This window comes from Oxyura jamaicensis, chromosome 3 (genome assembly GCF_011077185.1).
Source record: "Oxyura jamaicensis isolate SHBP4307 breed ruddy duck chromosome 3, BPBGC_Ojam_1.0, whole genome shotgun sequence".
In the NCBI taxonomy this organism is placed as follows: Eukaryota; Metazoa; Chordata; class Aves; order Anseriformes; family Anatidae; genus Oxyura; species Oxyura jamaicensis.
In genome coordinates this window covers 83,100,206-83,113,019 of record NC_048895.1, presented here as the reverse complement: position 1 = coordinate 83,113,019, position 12,814 = coordinate 83,100,206, and the positions used below count along the sequence as shown (strand labels likewise).

The following is a 12,814-nucleotide window of genomic DNA, read 5'->3' as shown; positions in this document are numbered from 1 at the left end:
TTAAACTGACTGGAAACAAGCTGAAAAGGACTTTACACGTGCAATCATACTGCACTTGGAGACACAGAGAAAAGGGCATAGAAGTGGGGTACAAAAAGAATAAGCATAAAAATAAATAAAAAACACCGGAAAAACTTGTTTCCTGTCAAAGAAAAATTTGTGTGCAATCAGTTATTCTTACACAATCGTTTCCTATTTCAGGTTACTGCATTTAGGATGACTGTAGCTAACATACCAAGTTATCTTACCTTAAAAGTATTCTGAAGATTCAAGAACATATTCCCCCTCTTTTCACAGAAGATACAGAAGTGATGTAAACTACCCTACTGAATTCAAATACATTGTCTTTGGTAACTTGGTAGTCTCTCTGATAACTTGAATTGAGATAAAGAGAATAATCGTGGAATAGCAGAGGTTGGAAGATACCTCTGGAAACCATCTAGTCCAACCCCGCTGCTCAAGCACGGTCAGCCAGAGATGGCTGCCCAGGACCATGTCCTTCCAGGTTTTGAAAATCTCCAAGGTCAGAGTCTCCACAACATCTCTGGGCAACCTATTAAATTACTTGCTCTCCTCCAGAGCCCCTCTCCCCCCCCCCTTTTTTTTAAAAAAAAACCTCTAAGCCAGTCATTATTTGTCCATTCAGGCTACATATGTGCATTCAGCATCTACTGCCAACATTCTGCACCTGCTGTCTTATGACATTAGTGACACCACATCTTCAGGTATTCAATAACTTATACAGTCCTAATCAGAAACTGAAAATACTGTCTGTGCTGGTATATACATTAATATGCTGTCGAATTGTATCTCCTTGTAAAACAATTTATTTGATTTCCTACCGGTTTTCTTGAACACCACATGGATTGGCCTGTCTTTCATCAGAAGATCCAAGGCTGATAAGCCTTCTTTATCCTGAACATACAGACTAACACCATGCTGAAATAGAAGCAGATAAGGGGAAGAGAAAAAGAAAAGATAAGGTTAACTCCACAGCTCAAAGTAACCCAGGTAAACATTCACAAAGCTACATAAATCTTTAATTGAACTTTAATATTGATAAAAGAAAATCTTCAGAAGACTTATGGTTAATTTTAAGTAGATATGGGGGAAAAAATAACACAACAAAACTGTTTCTGTTCATGTTTAATTCTGTTCAGCTACACCCATTAAGTTGATTCATTAACTGAGAAATTACTGCGTGAAAACTGATTGAGTGATAAGACGTGATCATGGAAACACAGAGGAAACTCACTTGAAGGTAAAGCACTGCCATCTAGGAAGAGCAAGAGGGCAACTATTTACCAAAAACTCATTTACCATCTTTGAAAAATACCTTTTCTTCTACTGGCAAGTTGTTTGTTATTTAAAAAAAAAAAGTTTTGACATGCTAGAGAAGTGAAAAGATTGAAAACAATGACTGTGACTTTGAAAACAAGCAGGGAACAGTAGTCCACAGTTGCTGTGAAAAAAGGAAGACAATGCAAATAGCCAGACAATATAGACAAGATGATTAACCTAGAGAAGATTTGGGAGGTTGGGGGGATTCTTATAAAGATGTATAATAAAATAAAAAATACAAAAATACCTGATAGGAGATGGGGGAAGAGTATTATCAGTGGTACCCAGTGATAAGCCAAGTGGCAACGGGCACAAATTTAAATACAAGAAATACCATTTAAACATATAAAAACATTTTTATTTGACTGGGGTTAGAACACCTGAATGCAGATGTTTAGACGAGACAATCACCCAGAAATCCCTTTAGAGTTCAGCTATTTCATAATTATATTCTATAATCCCTTCCTGTCATTGTTATAATACCTTAAGAACACTCGCTCGTAATAACACAGTACAGCAGAGAGACTTTGGTTAAGGAACTGGAAGGTAGAGCACTCTCCATGACTCATCCTACTTATTAGAGGAATATCAACAAAGCCACCTGTCATAAAAACCTCACTCACTTATGCAACTGATAGAAAAGTAGGATACATTTGGGGAAACCAGCACAGATCTCATATAAGCAAGTACCAAAAATACAGACACACACATTAGAGGATGGAATATCTGGAAGCTAATCTCAAAATGGAAAAATCTCAGCCTTAAAAAGTTTACTTTAATTAAGTATTTGGTTCAGGGTGTCTAAAAAAACTTTCTAAGAAGCAGAGAAAAAACAGCAATTGCAAGAAAGGAAGGAAGGGGACTGAATGAAAGCCCTGGTTAAGATATAAATGAAATGGGGATTCACTTAATGAAATGCTGTGCATCTTGAACTGCTTCTCTCTCAAACGTAAGATCCACTGCTAATTGCTACTCCATCCAAGCTCATATTTTATGCTCTCTAAAAATACTAATTGGTATAATTACTGGCGGGTCTATTTTTGCAATGTCTTTGACATCAAGTTCATTCTGTACTTTTCAGATCCTAACATCAATACTGTTCATACAAACCAGTCTTTAAGGAAGTCTACAGTTGATCAAGAAGCCTGACTCAGTGCTGATGTCTGTATGGGTAAAGACGAACATCTTTGATAAATACAAAGACAAGTTTCAAGTAAATCACTGTGATCTCAACATAAACTAAAACTAAGTCTCAATAGGCTTTACATCAAATTTAAAAAACTACTTCTCTAGAAGTGATACAACTCAAAAATTGTAGATTTCAAGGAAAACAGCAGCTGCAAATTACTCACCTTCAGTAATGACAAAACACAATCGATGTACCCATAAAATATACTTCTGTGCAAAGCTGTCCATCCAGACTCCTTGTCTTTCGCCGCGAGATCTACTCCTTTGGTCTCAGCCAACCAGTCTAGCACACCTTTTTTGCCACAAGATGAAGCAAGATGTAGAACGTTTCTACCAAAGGCATCCTTTATAGTTGCAGCATTGTAGCAGTAAGAAGACAGAAAGGCCTTGATCTGCCCGTCACTTCCTCTGGTTACTACAGAAATAACATCCAGAGCATGCTGTAGAGATCGACACTTTGAAGTGCAGTCTGGCATGAGAGAATTCATCTTCACTTCGGAGGCTGCTCCTCTCCTTAAGGGGAACAACCATCAAGTATATCAAGGCACTCTGATTCAGTATACAACACAGTGCCTTCAAAAAGTTGTAATTCCAAGGACGTAAATCCAGTTTTATTGAGCTGCCATTAGAAAACTATTATGTTTGGCACTTGATCCAAATAAATATTTATAAATATATATTTTAAGAAGTCTTATTTCACCATCATATATAACAAATATTGTTGTCCATAAAAAAATTCCAAAGAGAACTACCTCACATGTGGGGAGGGGGATTCCCCCTCCACACACCCTTATTCTTCTAGAACTCCATAATTGCAAGGGAGACCTGAAAGAGAACAAAACAGAAGAGATCAGTCAAAAGAAATTCTTTTCCCCATCAACTGTGCCAACTTAAATGCACATCAAACAAGAGCTTACAAATACAAGAGCAATGTGGCAAGGGTTAACTGACTCCTCATAACATCTGAGCTTAAATAGGCATTCAGCCAGTCTGAAAAGCCATGACTCCCTTCCCCACCCCATCCTCAGAAAATACCTCCTCCCTTCCTTTGACTTAAGTCTTTGAGGCTACACAGTGAACTGCTGCAAAAAGTAACCTAAAGAACAACAACAACAAACAAAAAAGCTCCCCCTTCCCAGGCTCCTTAGGACCCTAATGGTTTACTCATTATATTACTTTGTGATCAGAAAGCAAAAGACAGAACTGAAGGACTACTGGGGAAAACAACGAAACAAAAAAAAACACACAGGTGTTGAGTACATCTTAGCTGACAGAAGCTTTGTCAGTCCCACCCAGGCAGAGGGAGGGACCACCACCATTTTCTTTGGCAACTTCATTGAAGGATTATCCTCAGGTTGCCTTCCCTGGCTTGAACGTCCACCCATCTCCCCGCAAAGCAGGCTTCTCTCCACTCCCAGAGCTACTAACAAAGGTGAGAGGGAGGACAGCAAGAAAGCAAAGAAAAGCAACTTGTACAAGAGACGTGAATTCAGACTGCTGCAGTCATGCAAGGCAAAGGTAGAAAGCTCCTGGAACTGGCAAGAAGAAATGATGGTCTAGGCTGGATGGGGCACATATCCGTGCATACTTATATGTGTATGCTTTAATATGCAGATATTATGCATCCACTTAGCATATTTTAGCATATCCATCCTTCTTTGGCATATACTTTATGAAATGTAAGCAAGGCCTGACAGAAGTACTCATCTAGCCTATTAAAACGTGCAGGTATATTTAAGCATTACAGCTCACAAACTTGAGAGAATAAAAATTACACATAAACCATCTAAAATAAAAAAGTGAAGTACACACATCACCAGTGCTCTGCATAAAGCAAACTGCTATTCAGTCCCAAAACACTTCACACTAACATTTCAAGCATAAGCACCAAACTGAGTCAAGGAGCGTTAAATCGCATCAAACTCCTTGATGGCTTTGCTCACTATTCAAACTGCAGTTTAAAAACATTCTACCAATGAGTAAAATATTCCAAAAAGAAGTCAGACAATGCAACCATGAAAGATGGATAATTAAAACTAAAAATGTTAACAAATCCCCTAGAAGAAAAAAAAAATCTGCTATCTTTCCAGCTCAGCAGTCAATGTAGACCTGCATAGGTATAGCCATGCATACCCCACTCCTTTCCCTCCCCCCAAAAGTGTGTCCATCTCAGCTTCCTTTGTTCTCAGGCACTGAACATATAACAGCATTTTGCTACCGCCTCTATCTGCAAAGATATGTCGAGGAAAAATGACTTTGCTTGGAAGAAAAATCAGAAGTCCCAGTCCTCCTCCTGTTTTAAGAATTATCATTGATGGCCACACAGTTTAAAGCAAATGCTAGTGATGGAACCTAAACTTTTGAGAGAATAAACAAACAAACAACCCACAGTCCTAATCCAAGGGCATTTAAACATCTCATGACAAAGCCTCCAACAACTATTTTTCCTCTTCATTCAGAGGGGATTAAATATTTGGATCGGAAATCTACAGGTCACAGTTGTACACCAGGTACTTTCAAAACAATTTCTAAGAGCAGTGGTGGAAAAATAGGTTTTATTCTCTATAATTTAGTCCCTCATCTCTGTCTGGGAGCAACATTCAGAAATGTTTCTGACTTAGATTGCCAGTGCACCACACACTCTAGAATTCTAAATAGCAATCATTCTAAAACATATTTGGACATCTATAGGAAGAACATCAGAATTGCTATTATCATCTTCAAACCAATTTGTCACATTTCATCAGTACTCCACAAGGCAATAAAATCATGCTGTGGAAGAAGTAGGAATTTTACTTCATGCCTTGTGAAGCACATCTTATATATTATTAATTTTTAAGAAATTGCTAGTCTACAAAGCATTTCTACAAAGAAAAGTAAGCATAAAAAGCACAAAGAAGAAATCCCCAGGGAAGTCTTAAATAAAGTTGACTAATCTGTTAGGTCTAGTGGAACGAAACAGCACCACCACCCAAGGCAGCAGCCCTGCCATGCCCCATGACATACCTTCCCTCGGCAAATACTCATCTATTTACAACACTGAATTGCATGGGTAAAGGGTTTGAGAGAACATACATCCTGGTTCCAAAAACGTGTGCCATTACAAGAACGGAACAGAAGGGCAAGATAAAAACTGCTTCTTTAAAGCACCTGAGCTCTAGCCTAAGGGACCAAACACCGAAACACTGTGGACAACAAACCAATTATCAAAAGGATAAAAAGTCTGCAAATAGACACAACCCTGCCTACCTCACACGAATTCCATTATGGTGATACTTACTGCAGCTATGCGAAATGGGACTCTGCTGAATTACTTCTTTGTAAGTCACCCTAACCCAGCCCTCCTTTTCTATAAACATTACAACACAAGATACTATATTTGTACATTGATACATGCACCTTGCCTTTCCAGACAGATGGCTGTCAATCAAGGTTTCAACCCTCCACAATAATGACACGCCAATAACACAGTCACATCATTACAAGGAGTTAATAATCAGATCTAGCTATTTTTAAATATGAAGTAGGTCTTTAAGTGAAACCTTTCAACTTTAAAATTGTGAAGTGATGCTCACGTCTGTGTGAAAATCTTGTGATTGTTGTCAAAATGCTTAGTTGTAAGTATATGAAGTATCAGCTGAATGATCAGAACCTAAAACAAGCTCAAAATGGGTACAGAACCAGCAGATAGTTCTATAGACTTTCACCATTAGAAAGACACAGTAGTGTCTTCCTAACACTGCAGTTACTGAAAGGCAAATATGTAAATAAGATTATCACCCCTTAAATATTTTTATGATACAATGGGTTGGAATTCAAATTCTTCTTAATTAGCATTTTCATTAGAGAAAAAAATTGACACAAAATGGAATTGGAAATGGAAAAATTAGAACAATACTCAGACTATCTCGAAGATGTCTTCATTTCAGCATCAAATTGTTTTCTGCATTTTCCCCCAAGAGACATGAGCTACTTAGTACAATATTCACTGCCCAAGAAAACTTAAAAAGATTACAGCCAAGCAGGAGGCCATTCCAAAGCAGGAACAAAGCCTTTGTGGTATCTGGGCTCCTGGAAGTGAGACCTCCTCCTTGGCTCTTTCCCTAGAGAGGGCCAAGCACCACCACTCCTCAGCTGCCAGCCTCCCTCCAAGCAGAGCTGCTTTAAAGGAATGATTTCTCTTTACATGCTACCCAGCATAAGGGCTGTAGATAGAGAGGAGCCCTCTGACTTCATGGAGTCAGAACTCCTCCAGCTGGAAAAGTCTCTACCTACTACACTGTCCCAAATTTCTGTTTCTTTCAAGGAGTTGCTACAAATAGGCAGAAATTTGTCTCTCTTAAGAAGTCTAAGATCAAGGCTGTCACTTCTCTCTCCAAGTATGAAACTAAGATCCTACACAGCTTCCAGAGTAAGCTAAGAAATCCCATGACAACTAAGGAGGACAATGGTACATGTCTTTTCCTGCAAACATCAGAGTGCACAGATAAGATCTTGAGATTCTGTTCAGTCTTTGGAACAATAAACAAAGCAGACAGAAGCAGCTTCCCACTGGGGAGCTCTAGAAATCTCGCAGCATATCACAGCTGTGTACAAGGGACTGCTGGTGGGTTAGGGGTCTTCTAGTTCAAGGGTTCTGTTGAGCTTTCTCATTATCTGAGATGCTTCCCAGAAGAGATAAAAAATATATAATCAATTATATTCTGGTAACATGAAATCTCAGAACAATAAAGCCAAAAAAAAGGAGGTGCCAGCACAGAGGCAGCCTTAGGAACTCCCTGTCTGTTTCCTGGTCACTGTCTTCAGAAGCCAAACCCAGCAATGGCAGAGTATCCAACAACATTTTTGTGATGTCTGGAATGCTGACAGTCAGCACAGAGAGATCACGAGCTAATGGACGAAGGAAAATACCAGACTGCTCATAGCCACTTCTGTACCATCTTATTCTCCATTTACACTTTCTTTTTTTTTTTCTATAAAGTATTTCCACACACACCTGGCTTAAAAGTACAGGTGTGCTCTCAGAAGAGAAGGGCAACCAACACCTACCTGGCATTTACCACAAACGGGCACTGGAAGTGCCAGCTTGGGAGGCGCACACACATTTGATACTGGGATTCACATCTACAGTATTTCAGATCCTTCCTGAGGACAGCCTATTGTATCGAACAATCAGAAATTATGTCTACAAGTACTGTATCTAGCAAAATCTGACTAACATGGATGTGGACGTCATACCAAGGCAGTGGCCAACTGCTGGGTGGTTTTTTTTCGTTTTGTTCCCAATAGCACAAAAGACAATGGCCCTGGCACGGAAGTAAAAGAGAAAACAAGAAGAGATTCCAGCAGAGAGAACTCAATGCTCCATGAGGACAGATTGCTGGGCTTGCATCTTCTATGTGCATTGCATCACAGTAACTCAACTGCTAGAAGAGCAATATGGCTTCGAAACCCAGCTTCTGGACGCTTTAATAAGAACATATTTCTTGTTTAACCATTAAATTAGCATAACCTGTCCTCATCCCACTCACTGTTCTGTTTTCTTTTTAATTTATTTTTAAGTGGTATTGATTTTTTTCTAACCACCAATTACATCCAGGATGCACTTGGTGAAAAACTACCTGATGTTGGGCTCTCCTACAATCAAAGTATGTAACAGTTTCTATTTTTCACAAAAGAAAGAAGACTAGAGTTTTCTTTGTCAAGACTAATACCCCTTTTTTATTATTATTAATGTAAATAACATTGCTTTTAAGAAGATACAAAATTCACTCTTGATAAGTTGCTAGAAGCTTAAATGAAGAGTTATGACTGGCAACGTCAAACTTCAATAAGGTAAATCCAGCCTTCTAAGTGCACGGTGAGTTCTTAAACATTTCCGGGGTGGTTTTTTCGTTTTGTTTTTTTTTGTTTGTTTGTTTGTTTGTTTTTTGTTTGTTTGTGTTTTTTGTTTGTTTTTGTTGTTTTTGTTTTTTTTTTGTTTCTGGTTGTTTGCTAGAATGTCACTGATTTTCCAGGATCTTCTGATGACTGAAGTCTTACTTAAAGACACTAATACATGTTAGAGTTGCAGTTTAGAATCTGATAAAAGGGACTAGCAAATTGAAGCTAGGTGATAATGCAGGACTGACATTAAGCAATGTATCCTCAAGGATACATAGCAAGAAGCCGCTGAAGACAGATGAGTTCCAAGATAAATAATAGAAAACACACCCGTCAGCTATAAGCAGCACGTTGACCAAGGCTTTAAAGCAGAGCGAGATTACTAATTCCTACTCAGGAGATTACATCTCCACAAAGCATTTAACCTGTTCGGAAATCCTCTGAGCATTTGCTAGAAGTCTGAACATCAATCAAGATTATTCAACCCCTTGAACAATATTATTTGAATATACTGGGGCCTCCCCCAGTATAGAAGGAAGTGTCTGAGTATCAAAAAAGGGGAAACGTAAGAAATTTAAGCTATATACCATCTCCAGGTGATTTGAAAATAAGATGGTCCCAAATAGAATCCTAAAAACATAGCTCTTTCTCAATAATTTTCATGGGGCATCACATACAAGACATGGAAAGTAATGGTTCTGCTGTTCTCAATACATAAAGCAGCAGGCAGAACTCTGCCTCTAGTTCGGACATTAAATTTTAAGAGAAGCAGGTAAAGTGGAAGAAGACTGTGGAAAGAGCAATTAGGATTCAAAAGGTTTACAAAACAACCTGCGAGTACAGCCTGAACAAACAGGATCTGTTTTATCCCTCAGCTGTGTTTTCTACTGACCACAGTCTTCAAACAGGAAGGTTATTTACAAAAAGAACAAAAATCAATCCGTTGCCCCGGCAATGGGTAAGTACTCATTCAAACTTCATAAAAGATTAAAATTATGTCAGGAATCACTTTCAAAAGATACGCTGATCACAAATGAGGCTACCCACAGATATTCTCAAAATGGACTAGATAAGTAACCTGGTAAATTTTAAATAGATGTGACCTGCCTAGAAGTAAAGCTACAGATAAAATCCTACTGAATCTATAAAATAACAGGTTCCACTATGCCTGCTATGCTCCCTTAGCTGTGGCAGATCCATGCTGCTGCATTTACTAGGCTGGGGCCTCTCTGCTACCACTTCGAAACCCTGCAGCTAGTGGCTTTAGATACTCTCCAAACTTTCTGCAACTTCTGCCTTCACAATGAGGACAGCAGGGTCATTATTGGGATGAGACAATCAGTGATTCAGCCTTTTGACATAACTTCTTTCTTTAAGATAATACCAACAGCTCTAACCCATTTGCTCCTAAGACTGCTAACAAACGCTCTGAACTGAAGGCAGACAGTCTGTCAAACAAACACCGAAGTAACACGGGGGGCTGAATTCAGCTGCAACACCTCAGAGAAGTTCAGTTTGTCAGAAATAACAAGGTATCTCTGTTAACAGCTCCTGAACAGGAAACTGTGAAACACTGTGCTTCCCTTTTCTGGAAACAGTGAAACTACATAATTTAATAACATTATCAGAAAATTAAAACACAGTGAAAGTGGTAACACAGAAGCACAGTTACAGACATTTCCACAATACAATAGTATCCTGCTCTAGATTTGAAGTTAATTTGTATTTCAGTGAAAGTGAAGAGTAATGAACCAAGAGTGCCTTCTGGAATTTCACTGTACTTAAAGCTCCATGAGATAAGTAAATCAAGTCTTAGACTTAGCAGATTTTTCTGTATGAACTCAGAACTTTCAGTAAAGTGCTGTTAAAAACTACCCACATCAGATGTTCCTGCGTGCTTTTATATTTATTTTTTGCAAGCCCCAAGCTGTGGCCCCTGAAGACAGACAACTACATTGACCACGTCAGCAAGGAAAGGGCCAGACGGCGGAGATCAGGTGGCCGGCCCGAACAAGGCCACGCACAAACATTCTTTTAAACCAACTAGGTGATTTCAACTCTCCGGTGTTCAACGCTGCAGCTCGGCAGCAACGCCGTAAGCTGTTACCAGCAGCGGCCAGCAAACACCCCCGGGAGGGGCAGACACAGCAAAGGCTTCCCGGGAACCTCCAGCTAAGGAGAGCGGAGGCTGCCGCCAGCGCCTGACAAGTCTCTCAGCGCCAGCCCCGGGGGGGGGGGGGGGGAGGCCGGCAGGGGGGTCGGTGGCCACTTTAACAGCCACGCAAACGCGGCAGCGAGGACCGCGCGGCTCTCCCCAGCTGTCCCAGCGGAGCCCCCCCCCCCCCGTCCCGGTGTCCCCGTCCCGGTCCCCCCGGACACACCGGCGGCCCGCCCCTTACCAGTCGCTAGATGAATGGGCTCGGCCGGGCAGGGCGGGAGGCGCGCTGGGCAGCGCGGGGGCTCATCCTCAGTGACGCCGGGTCAGAGCCAGGCCGCTGCGGGTACCGCGGCACCTCAGCAGGAGGAGGCGGCGGCGGCCGGTGCCAGCGGAGCAGCGAGCGGCGAACAGACAGCTGCCGCCGCACCCCTGAAGAAGCAAGCAGCCGATTGGCCGAGGCGCCGCCGCAGCTCGCGCGCTGATTGGCTGAGGATCACGTCGCGGCCACACCCGCCCGCGGCGGAGCCCGGATTGAGTGACAGGGAGGGTGGAAGGGGGCGTGGCCTGCGCGTCGCGGCCATGGAGGGCGGTTGTGGGGCGGGCAAGGGTTAAAACAAAATGGCGGCCGCGCTGGCGCCGTCGGGGGGCGCGCAAGGGTTAAAACAAAATGGCGGCCGCGGGTGAGGGGTGGGTGGAGTGCGCGTCGAGTGCTGAGTGAGGGAAAGGGCCGCCGGGAAGGAGCGGGTGAAGGAAAAACGTGTGAGGTGGTTCAGGGATTTTTCCTGTCAAACTTAATGGGAAACGGAAAATTGTGGCCAGCTAGAAGTGCTGGCTGCGATACCATGAAACACCATCAATTGGTAGAGTGAAACAGGCAAAGGACACACGCCCTGCTTAATAAAAATGTTAAAACCATCTCAGAAGAATTATTATCAACATCTGAGGTTGTCCCAAATTGATGCAGCTTGCATGGCTTTGAGCAAAGTTTCTGACAGGGCAGCACCTCTCTGGGAGGTGTCAAGCACAAATCATTAAATAACCCATCGGCAGGTCTCTAGGAAATCAGGAAATAAGAGAAAGCATCTAGAAGGCTTTATCGAGACAGATTGTCTTAAGCCAATTAAACTTCTCACTATGACACTGCAAGTGGTCTAATTTTACACGATACAGCTTGATTTTTTGTGAGGCTTTTGACACCAACCCACAGGGCAGTCTTGTAAACAAGCTTGTTAAGTGCACGAGGATTTGAGAAATCGATCTTGCAAAGTAATTACCCGTGGTTCACTTAGTGGGTGTCTAAAGTAAACTTCAGATCTACTTTTTTAATTTATTTATTATTATTTTTTGGATGATGTAATAGGAGGTGCAGATTACAGTTTAATCTGGAATGGGATTTGGATTTTGCAATTTTGGATGGGAAGCAAGGAACCAGACAAGTAGTACCCAGTGTAAAATAGGAAAAAGAATTGCACATCACTTTTTCCAAAATAAAAAGGAAAGACAGGCTGTATTAATGTTTATGCCAATGGACAGAATTTCTCTGTGTTTATTTAAAGCCACAATTTTATCACCATAGTAGTGAAAGTATTAAGGAGTTTAAAACAATCTAGCTATTTTTTAACCACAAAACATTTGAAGTTGAGAATATATATATGTGTGTGTGTGTGTGTGTTCTTCAGCAGCAGTTTAATTTGGGGAAATTTGAGTAGAAGTTGTGTGTAGGTGAATCAAAGGCACTTTTTACTCAGGCCATCTGCCCCAGTTAATATGAACTCTGCAGTCTGCCTTTTGAACTTCACTATACAAAGGTTCAGTTTGCCAGCAGTCATTCTGCTTTGTAACTTACCCTGCGTGCTGTGTGAAGTTTATTTATGCATTATTTTCCTAGTGATAGCTTCTTTCTGCTTCAGTCATTAATATGTCTCAGAGGTGGCCTTGCTACAAGTATGCTGCCAGCTGGCCTACAAACAGTAATGACCATCTGGGGAGACAGGGAGGTCCAAATACAGCTGAAGTCAGCCATAAACAATGCTTGTTGTACAATAATAAATTCAAGTGAATAGCTTGGGCAGGCATCCTTTGGAGAGGTAAACAGCACAGTGGAAAGATCAAGGGGCTTAAAAGAGAACAAGGCCCAAGACAAGAATGGTAAGTTCTGTATCAGAAAAATAATTTCTAACAAGCTGGAGTGCCTTTTAGGTGCTTACTCTTTCACACAGCTCAAAATACAACTGTAAAGAACAG

General features: G+C 41.0%; 1 protein-coding gene across 3 annotated transcripts in view; it reads right to left on the bottom strand.

Annotated features, from left to right (window-relative positions):
* IBTK (inhibitor of Bruton tyrosine kinase) overlaps positions 1-11,016 on the bottom strand; it is a 55,449-nt gene extending 44,433 nt beyond the window's left edge. For all 3 annotated transcript variants that reach the window (XM_035321329.1, XM_035321330.1, XM_035321331.1), the window contains exons 1-3: positions 10,812-11,016; positions 2,694-3,354; positions 843-939 (exon numbers count right to left, since the gene is read on the bottom strand). In XM_035321329.1, the coding sequence (XP_035177220.1) occupies positions 843-939; positions 2,694-3,017 (421 nt within the window). In that variant the 5' untranslated portion in view covers positions 3,018-3,354; positions 10,812-11,016. The remainder of the gene's footprint in view (positions 1-842; positions 940-2,693; positions 3,355-10,811) is intronic.
* Between the last annotated feature and the right edge of the window lie 1,798 nt (positions 11,017-12,814).